Source organism: Merops nubicus, unplaced genomic scaffold (assembly GCF_000691845.1).
Source record: "Merops nubicus isolate BGI_N331 unplaced genomic scaffold, ASM69184v1 scaffold15819, whole genome shotgun sequence".
Classification (NCBI taxonomy): Eukaryota; Metazoa; Chordata; class Aves; order Coraciiformes; family Meropidae; genus Merops; species Merops nubicus.
The window spans coordinates 4,446-15,428 of NW_008629107.1; the positions used below are offsets into that span (position 1 = coordinate 4,446).

Genomic DNA, 10,983 nt, shown 5'->3' on the forward strand with positions numbered 1-10,983 from the left:
CTCTGTTTGTTCCCCTACTGTGTGCTTGGAAAAAAAAGAAACCCACACAAGCCTTGATCAGTGGCTGAGCAACCAACCAAAGTTTGTTAAATTGCTGCTGCTGTAAACATCACATGGAGCCATAAGCAATAAGGTGTATAAACACGGTAAGTCAAAGAGAAACTTTCCAAGCTATTAGAAACTGATGCAAAATAATTACAACTGTTCGCTATTCACAATTACTGTCAAATGTGAGCCAAGTAAAAATTTATGGGTTCGAGGTTTAAGAAAATAATGTATAGCATATAAGGAGCTTAATGTACCCACGTACCAATATCAGTATACACCTTCGGTATTTTATTTTTCATACTTGTCAATTTAAGATCAGTCAGTTGACAAAGTTATGCTAATACTAGGAGGTCGCTGCGGATTAGGTTGTTTGCTTAAAATAGGAAGATCTGTTCTTTCTGTTCCATATATCAGTTTGTCCTCCTGAAGACTGCAAGCTGAAAACCTGTTTGCCTCTGTACCAGATACACCACCACGATTATTTGGAACTGTGACACCACTGACCTGTTCAAAGGACTTACTAAATACAGTGGTGGTCGTTCTGGCCAGACTATGACTGCCAGGCTTAGGCAGGGACTGGCTAGTTGTCAGTGTCAGTCTCTTCAGAGAGACAAGTTCTAGATTCTCACTCATGGCTCTCTGAGTTTGTTTTCGTGACAAGTGTTCTCTGCAGGTTTCTCCATCTTTTTCTTTTCCTCCAGCTTTGCTTCCTCCAGACCTTCGTTGGCTCTTCCCCAAAAGGTTCTTACTGCTTGTATTGCTGCTGTTAGATAGGGCAGACTGACTTGTACTAGAAGTAGCTCTAGAGTAAAACCCTTCATCTGTCTCAGATGCTTCTGTCAGTTCTTCTTGAATTGCTAAATCAATATTATCTGTATTGTAGAAGAAAAAAAAAAGTATTAGGAATTGACTTTGCCATATTTATTTTATGATTTGCTAGATTTTTATATTTACAAGCATGAAGCCATACAGCAACAGAATAGAGAACAGAAGAACAAAACACTTACCTATTCCATTGCATTTTGGAATTAAGGTTCATTATGACATAAAGTTATGGCAAATAATGCTGCATTAACTAGATCAAAAAGCATGCCCAAAAACTCATTTTGTAGTGATTTTGGGGAAGAAAAAAAAAAGCAGTCTTGTTAATTCATGCAAGAGATTAGAAACATATGGATTAGAAGATACCACACAGAACAAAGTATAAATCTTATCTTGAGCAAGTGCTCTGGTACATGATTTTGCAAAGCTCGTTAATTATATATAAAGGTGTATGACCAATGTCCCAGGACACCCAATATGGCACCTGCATGTTTAGCAACCCAAGAATGCTTTAGGACTGAAAGGTCACCTTCTGCATCATAGGTCTGGTGGTACAAGTTGGAAACTCAAGCACAACAGAAGATCTGCAGTATACCGTGAAAGATGGAATTTGAGAAATCTGAGGTTCACAGTGAGATATTTTTCACATCTGTTTTGACAGATTCTTCATAACATTAATCACTGGATTTTGTAAAACAAATAAATATGCTTAATAAACTCAAAGGTATGTTGAAGCTCAGTGTATTTTCTCCAGAAAATAAATCTACTTGTAAGTACGTCATCACTGTCTGTGGCACAGACAAAGCTGTGTGCAATACATGCATTTGTGTTATTACACATGCAAATAAATTATCTGCATACTTTAATTCTCCAAACATGCAGCAGTGACCCTTTCAATCAACAGTGGTACCTTAGAGTGCAGCTATAAGTGCTCTGCTAAAACTGCACTCTGCCAGATGAGTTTATTCCATCCTCCATTTTTCTTACAGATTTTTGCCTCCTGATTTCTGGCATGCCTCTGCTGTCAGTTCTAGGATCTGTAGCTGTTTCCTGTACTCCCTGTAAATGCTGAACATCATTCTCTGCTAGTGCTCTGCTCTTTTCCCCATTCCCGGTCCTCTCTCCAGCCACACTTGTGACACTAATCTCAGGTATGATAAAGTTGCCCAATTCAGTGGCATCATTACCACTCTCTGGTTGTTCTAGAATTAAAGATGGATAAGAAAAAACAAAACAAAACAAAACATGTTTGAAACAAAATGTAACAAAAGCCAGTAGATACAGATGACTAAAGCATTATAAATTAAAGCAGATGTTTACATATTAACCTCTGGTTAATTAGCAACATTAGCAAGTATGGAATTTTGCTTTATTTCTAAATCGCAGGCTTCAACCTTCCAACTATTGGCCTGGACCCACATACTGGAAAGCCCCATGCTTGAGCTTTCAAAACTGAAATTTTTGAGATCAGAAACAAACATTCAGACATTATCAGGAGTCAAAGAACTCTTCACAATTTTATTACTGTATTCTCTATATCACCATGCTAAAGTGAAACTGATTTTACAGTGAAATGGCATATCAACTTCATGTATTACCATGCAAGATTAGGAATTCTACATGTATAGTGTCATGATGCTGCACAGTAGTCAGCCTGCAAGCTAACAGTAAAACAACTAAGCCAACTCAAGCACTCTTTGACTTCCATTTTGTTTCTTCATTTCAAAAAACTGTTTTCAACCAGCAAGATACTTACAAGTAGGAAAATACTCCAGTTACTAAAGTCAACTTATTTAAATAAAACCTATGGAGTTTTGCTGCAGGTTTGCCACCTACTAATAATATAACAAAAATGTTGATCTCAGGCTTTTTAAGCTTCTTGTATGAGCTTACAAATAAATTAATTTGCAATTAACTTATCTGCATCACACAAGTAATTTACTAAGTACAGTTGAAAAAACAGGGATTAAGCTGGGGGGAGGGAAAGCACTACAACTTTCTGCAGCACTGGGGAAAAAAAAAAAAAAAAAAGAAATTAAGGCAAAACCCAATGTAGCTTGGTTCTAAGATTACTTCTTTTCCTTTGGGTAAGTTGTCCACAGCAGATACACAAATGCTCAGGCTGGCCAAAAAAACATAATTTCAAGATTTCAAAGATTCCTGCAGACATAGCCAAAATTTCCCAAGCAAACATAAAACTCCACTGCTACCCCTACCCAAAGTGAGAGAATGACTGTGTGTAAGCACAAGCTATTTAATAATGATATTTAGTGATAAGAATGCAATAGTTCCTACAAGGTCCTGGTATAACAAATCCAAATTCAAAACATGCCTGCCTACATTAGATGAAGACAGGTTTGAGAAAGATGAACTCTTGAGAGAAAAAAAAAAGAGTTGAAACTTTGCAGAAACCTCAACTTTAGGCATGTGACAAGTTACAATCCCAGCAACCTGTCAGCTCCACAGTGTTTGAGGTATTCTCGGTATCTGAAGATCTTTTTTAAAAAGTATTCACAATTGCTTTATCAGCACTAGCTCTACAACCACAAAATTGCACTTACATGACATGAAGAAAAAAAAAAAAAGGGAAGTTACAGATAGTCATGACACATCCTCCTGAAGATTTATACCACACAAGCAAAAGTGAAGAAGACCAAGAATCACCTGCTATACAAGAACTATATGCTATGCGGTTATATATTCCACATGTTATGTATGTATACTACATGCAAACACTATGGCCACAAACTTGACAAGACTAAAAACACATAAAAAGCATGGCTCAGAATAAAGCCCAACTGAATCCCTGTGTTTATTCATAACAGAGTTCTTCTGAAGACTAAGTGAGGACTGCCCAGACCACTCTGCCAGTTTGCTACTGCACATAACAGAAGCTGACAGTACAATCATTTAACAGACAGATGAAATCCAAACACAGGAATTTAGGATGACATTATTTTCCACAATGGCAGCTCTAATGCTTTTAAGCTGGAGAGGATCCTCTCTTCCCCCTGTCCCTGTGCTGAGGACTCCTGTGCAGACAGAATGTACCTCTAGGGCAAGCGGGCTACAGCGCTGAGCTTTTGGCTAGCAGTTGTGCTGGCTGCACTTATCACAACAACAGAACTGGCCTCAGAGATAGAAAATTATTCTGGCAAGGATGGACATTATTGTCCCATGGTATCAGATCTATTCCAGATTTTATCTCTGGAAAAGTATCTCTTTAACCAGTTATACTAAACAAAGGAAATGGCATTAATAGTGCTGCTATTAGCCAGTAGCTTCCTGATATTTGGCAGGAAACTCAAGTTAGAACTGTTTCCAAGTGCTATTTCTTCTAACAGCACTTCCTGCAAAAGTCTTCCATTGTCAGTAACAACAGCAGCAACTCAGCATCTTGAACCACAGTAGCAATAATTAATATAAACAAATACCAATAATGACAGTGATAATAGTAATACCACCACACAACACCCTTTTTTCTAAATACATAGGAGCAGAAAGAGTGGTGAGGAGAGAAGATCACCACTCTGATTGGCCTCATTGGTCTAATTTTACTAGGGTGAGGTACCGATGTCTCTCCTGTTGCAGTCTTCAAACTCTTTCCTGCTAACCCATGAGTGCAGCTACAGGTACCTTACTTCAGCAAAACTTCTTCCAGGACCTACTGAGCTCCATGTGCACAAGCCAATTCATCTGGAAAGTTTACATTGAGAGCCAGGACACCGAGGAGAGGAGAGTGAGCTCTGTTCTGCCCTATCGGTCCCCTCCCAACCAAAGGCACAAAAGCACTAGTTAACAGCATCCAGTGCCAAAGAAATGAGACTCTGAGTGCACAGCAGAAATCAGAGGGAGAACTTCTTTTGTTACAGGTTTTGTGTAACAGCGATATTTAATTATTGGTTTTTGGCAGCATATGTTTCTAAATGTAGTATCTGATTGTGATATCAACACTTCACCCATCACTGCTGCATTCCCACAGCTGTGCAACCACAACGAACTGGGGAAAAACCCTCAACACCTAAGAGTTTTACTCAACATAATTTTGTCTAATATTTTAGTTAAGTGCTATTAACTACTCCAAATGAAAAAGAATCTACCTTTCTACCTTTCTTCAAGTTAAACATTGAGCAATAGGAATAAATTAATGAAAATATGGGATACTGGGTGTCTCAGCTCTCATTAACACTATGTACTACAACATCTACAGTCTTGTGGCAGGGGTAAGGCTACACAATCCACGTCCTTCACAGTAGCATCCCCTCCTTATTTTGAAGCTTTTGAGAGCAGTTAAAGCAAATCTCCACCTTCATAGTGCTTGGTTTTGAAGATAATACTGCTTCAAGCTGAACAGCTCTGGGGGACCCATCCTTTGAAAACGATTTTAATACCTAGTGCCTAAGGCAATGTAGCAAAGGAAGAAAAAGGGCTCTGCTAGATTGTGTAGAGACAAAACTGAATGTCAGTTTGAAAGTTAATATAAACATGTCCACAGTAGTTGAAGGAAAATGCATTTGGAGTCACATTTCTGAATGCTTTTAGTACAACCAATCTTGATAAATGCAGTTCATGATTACTAGCCACAAAGAATTAATTTGAAAGCTATTTCAATTATACTCTACCTTATTATGGTTGCCTACATCATTTGTCTCAGATTGCACAGACAAACTGCCTATTGGGATTGTAATGCAATTTTAACCACAAGCTCCAGCTGCATTTCCTGCACAACAGTGTTAGCATTTTGAATTATTCACAAAAGCCTAAAGCTTATATCCCAAAATTAGCATTTATTCCAGATTCCTAAAAGTTATAACTATTTCAGGAATACTGTTCCAAAAGGAAAAAAAAAAAGAAGAAAATTCTCTCCACAGAGATTCAAAGACTAATATTTCTAAATTGTGTACTACACAAAACTAAATTTCTGCAAAGGGGAAAGAATGTCTTGTCCTTCTTCTCTAGTTGATGTCTTTGATTCTGTGTTATGTACCTTACCAACATCTGCTTAGCTCTTCTTACTCAGTCTGTTATATCAGAGTGTTTTATATGCATTACCTCTACACAAAGGGGTTCTTGCCCAGTAAAAGGTTGCTCAGGAGTTCAGCAGATTTTCCATTAGCAAGGAAAGCGTTGCTAGGGCTTGCTTTGGTTTGTTTTCTGGCTTCCATAAATAACCATTTGTTTAGGTGTTTTGTCCCTTACACATTGTATGATCTTTCTGGTCTTCCTCTATTTGTGAATGGAGATGCCACTCACAGCTTGTTTTTAAAATACAAACACAAAGAAAACTAATGCTAGATAGATGCTTTTTAAGCTTTGTGATTTATAGTCAGTCCAATTCAATAGCACTGAATAATTTGTTGATAAGCGGTGGCTAGTACCAACTATAAATACTACCCCCATTTGTGATTATACAAACCCATTTTGCAAATGACGTTAACGTTTAGTACTTCTCAAGTATCTACCTTAAGTCCAAATTCCCAATAATAATTTGATTTTTCTTAAAAAGTGCTTCTAAGTAACAGCTCTAACAAATAAGTTACAAGGTTGAGTATCATAACAAGATTGAATGTTAAGATGACCTATTTTGAAAATTGACTTCAATATAAAGTTCTAGCAAAGGCTAGTAGGATTTAATGTCCAAAAAAATTATAAACTGAACTTTTGAAAATTTATAAAAATGTTAATTTATATTTAAAATGTTAATTCATTTTTATTACACTTTCAATTCTTCTGAATGAACTAGCATTCATTATCCCTAATCTGTGTTCCCCTCCACAACCTCATTTGAACAAGCCTCAGAACCACTCAGAACTAATTGCTGACAAATTACCAACCTTGAGAGGGCATCTGTCCATTTTTAAGCTGAAATATCATAGTTTCCTGGCGCCCAGTCTGTAGTCCCTACTTAACAACTGTAAGCCTGAAGAAAAGGAAACAACTAAAATACTGCTTGGCAGTCTTGAGCTTTCAGTAATGACTTGCTACTGGATCTCACGTTAAAGACACTAATCTTTTGCTCCTCAGTGTTGTCTGACAGTTTTAAGCAGTTTTTAATCAAATGAAAAGAAGTTTGGTTATTTGCCTTCCTTTGCCCCTCACTCCTTCCCTCTGGCAGCTTACTGTTGGCACTACTACCACCAGTGTGTACCCATTGCTGCTCAGAAAGCTCTATCATTATTTTAAAGTCATCTTCCAGCAGCATATTTATGAATCATTTTCTCACTTACTGGAATTAACTCAGTCCTTTTTGACCAGTAACATGGCAATACTTTTTTAACTGAACTGTCCATAAACCCACACAGTACACAGCATTCAGAAAATTTTATGATACTACTTCAACATCTTTACTGAACCTACTAAAAGAGCATTCTTATCTACATTCACTGGATTAGCCTGTTACCAAAATAACAAGTGCAGCAGAGTAAGGTATTGCCAACTTTGACTTCTGATCCAGCTCTTCTTCCCTCATCTGAAAATGGTAGAAGTGGAATGTGTTTCTCCTTTTGCAGTACATTGAGCACCATTTTTACTACTTCTCAGCCCAGATCTGTGTTTTGTTTTGTGGAAGCCCTTACATTAGGTTGACAAATGCTCTAGTTTTGGCTGGGGCTGAGTGAGTTTTCTTCACAACAGCTGGTATGGAGCTGTGGTTTGGATCCGTGTTGGTAGCAGAGTGTTGGATGTTCCCAGTGCTGCTGAGCAGGGCTCACCCCGAGTCAGGGCCTTTGCAGCTTCTCACACCACCCCACCAGCCAGTGCACCAGGGGTGCACAGGAAGCTGGGAGGAGACACAGCCAGGAGATCTGGCCCCAGCTGGCCAAAGGGATGTCCCACACCATGTGACATCATGCCCAGCACAGAAAGCTGGGGAAAGAAGGAGAAGGGGGGGGGGAGGGAAGGCACATTTGGAGTTATGGTGTTTTGTCTTCTCAAGTCCCCATTACAGGTGATGGGGATGGCTGACCACCTGCCTGCCGAGGGGGACCAGTGAAGCAGTTCCTTGGCTTGCTTTGCTTGTGTGCCTGGCTTTTGCTTTCTCTATTACACTGATTCTCTCTCTCAGCCAAAAAGTTTTCTCACTTTTGATTGTCCAATTCTCCCCCCCCAACCCACACTGCAGGGGAATGAGCGAGTGGCTGTGTGGTGCTTAGTTGCCAGCCAGGGTTAAACCACAAAACCAAAACATAGTAATCTATGTTAAATCTCTACCCTTAAATTTTTAAATAATTTAAGGTAAATGAAGCTTTGTGGTAAAGTTGTTAAATATTTGGTTTGCTTCAAGTACTACAAGGTACTTTTTAGAAGAAAACAAGAACATCATCCTCTTCAAAGAACCCATAAGTTTGTACAGATCCCTTTAAAATAAGAAGAGATTTTGTGGGGCTTTTTTTTTTTTTTTTCTGAAACTCGCTCAACAGGCTGAGAGAACTGGGGTTGTTCAGCCTGGAGTAGGCTCTGGGGAGACCTCCTTGCAGCCTTCCAGTACCTGAAGGGGGCCTACAAGAAAGCTGGAGAGGGATTTTTTACAAAGGCATGTAGCAATAGGACAAAGGGTAATGGGTTCAAACTGAAAGAGGATAGATTTAGATAGATCACATACAAGGAAGAAATTCTTCAGTGTGAGGGTGGTGCAACACTGGAACAGGTTGCCCAGAGAAGTTCTGGATGCCCCACCCCTGGACATGTTCAAGGCCAGGCTGGATGGAGCTTTGAACAACTTGGTCTAGTGGAAGGGGTCCCTGTCTATGGCAGGGGAGCTGGAACTATAAGATCTTTAAGGTCCCTTCCAAACCATTCTTTGACTCCATGATTAAGGAAATAAAGAATATACTTCATCTGAACTTGTCCTGGGTTCCATGATAGTGTTAATGTTCACAAGCAGGTGCAGCTTATCTCAACCCACAGGGCTTTTGGGTTTTTTTTTCCCTCCCGATTGTCCTCTCCTGACACACGTGGTGAAACCACAACAGAACTGCATTAAGATTCCTTTTCACTAGTCCAAAACACAAAACTCTCCAAACTGCTGCTTGCTTACTAGTAATGAAGATGTGCAATAACAAAACTCTCAATATTATTTAAATGTGTAAGAGTTGAGAATTTATTGCAAAATGTTTTTCTTACCATGCCTTTTCCATCTATGCCCTCTGATAGACATGCTAGTCACAGCATTTCTTGATATTCTGGATGAAGTTGGTGTAATTTCAACCTGAATGCATCTTGTACCTTCTTTACTAGATTTCATGGCTCCCTGAGGCAGTGAAGCTTTTATTGCATTAGCAACCTAGAACAGAAAGGATGCAGCTAAATTCTTAACATGAACATCCAGATTTGAGAATAAGAACTCTGTCAGGGATTGATACTATACCCAAGAACACAAGTGTACAATTCCAGTTTAAAGGTGAAGTACACCCAAAATACCTGTGCATGTGTGTATACTCCAACACAGCTATTCACATGAGCACAGCCACATAGACCTCATGGGATTTAGGGTCCTGGTGTGATGCTGCATCATGTGTGTTCACAGGTAGTATTTCCTAGTCTAAAAATTCTACTCAAAAAAAATGCAGCAATACAGTACCTACCAGCAGAGGTTCTGGATACAGTTCCAACTGTGCTCTATACAAAACGTCATCCATAGCTTTACGAGCCAGATCCCACTCTCCGTTGTAACTACAAAGGTAAATACATGTATATAAAATAAGCATCTATATCGACAGGTTAACCTTGGTTACAATCTTCACAGATTTAGTGTTCCTTGAGAGCTCAGTTTAGATGAACTGAGCTACTGGCATTCATTAGTGAGAAGCTTGCTATTTAGAGAACTTGTTCTGAAGTAGCATCTACGGACAGAAGGTTTTATTTTCATTGGCCACCCTGAGTAGTTTTAAAATTACATAATTAATTACTGATCAGCTAGTCATGAAATATTCTGAAATTTGAGCAGGTTTGTTTTAACATTACTCTACCTTTTGAGGATTCCTGCATTACCAGTCTTTAATTATTTCAGTAAGAGAGCTTCATACATTAACATGACTATCAATGGGTAGATCACAGCATTTCAGAGAAAAAATACAACCTCTTTCTCTTAACTACACTGATTTCCAAACTAAGCATGCAAAAATGCAGACTGCAGACAATGGCTGTAAAGTGGCTTTTTTTAAAGATTTTTTTCACATCAGGAGTTATACCTATTAAGTGCTGTTCTAGCTCTCTTTCCCTTTCTCTTATGACAAAAGCAACTTCAGCCAACTAGTTGGAGAATTACATTCACCTTCCTGGGCACCTTATTGCTAGATACAGCATCTGCCAACTACAAAATAAAACATTTCAAAGGTAGCATGTCTAAATGAGTGCAGAAATGAAGCTGATATTTCTTTGTTTTGTATGCATACAAAAAAATCAACTTACAAGGCATAATAAATCCCTGTTAGCATTTGCACCATGAATTCAGATGAGACTGGAATTCTGCTGTTGACTCCCTTGTACTTTCTCACTTGTTGGCGAGGATATCCGCAGACACAAATCCTAAAGAGGTCACACATTTGTCAGCAGCAAACAACATCCAGCCACCTCGGTACTGAACACTGCAAAGCTAGCTGTTTAGTATGCATTTTCATTACAACAGAACCACAGGAAGATATCCATAAACAACCCTGCGCTCAAGCAGACTCTCTCTTGTTCTGGAAAAAGGGCATATCCTCTACCATTCAAATCCTTCAAAATAAGAGACATCCCAGACACCTCTCTTACATTTATGCTACAGCGAAGCATAAAACACTGCCAGTAAGAGCCATTCTGAATCCATGCATTTGCTGCAGAACAGACAAAAAGATCAGTTAACTGTATTTGAGGAAATAAAGCCGCAGATCACCTATTAATATCACAGACAGAAACGGAAGCATCATTGCATATAATATGAAAGTTGCATGCAAGTTTTCAAGCAAAGAGAGCAGAAGTGTGATATTCATAAAATTATCCTAAAATTCCAGCAAAAGTCAAATTTAGAGTTTAGTTCCGAACTACATTCCACATCAGATTCTGTAGTCAAAACATTTAGGAAATCAAAGATACTGGGTAGTTAAATATGTGTTGTGGTCTGAGGCTTGGAATGGG

At 38.7% G+C, this 10,983-nt stretch overlaps 1 protein-coding gene across 1 annotated transcript; it reads right to left on the reverse strand.

The window, feature by feature from the left end:
* Positions 1 to 363: 363 nt before the first annotated feature.
* Positions 364 to 10,395, reverse strand: LOC103779267 (hyccin-like; the record flags this gene model as incomplete). The annotated part of the gene is made up of 4 exons (XM_008946892.1): positions 364 to 920; positions 8,992 to 9,151; positions 9,453 to 9,540; positions 10,279 to 10,395. Coding segments are annotated over 4 exons (922 nt in total), but the record flags the coding sequence as incomplete, so codon positions are not given.
* Between the last annotated feature and the right edge of the window lie 588 nt (positions 10,396 to 10,983).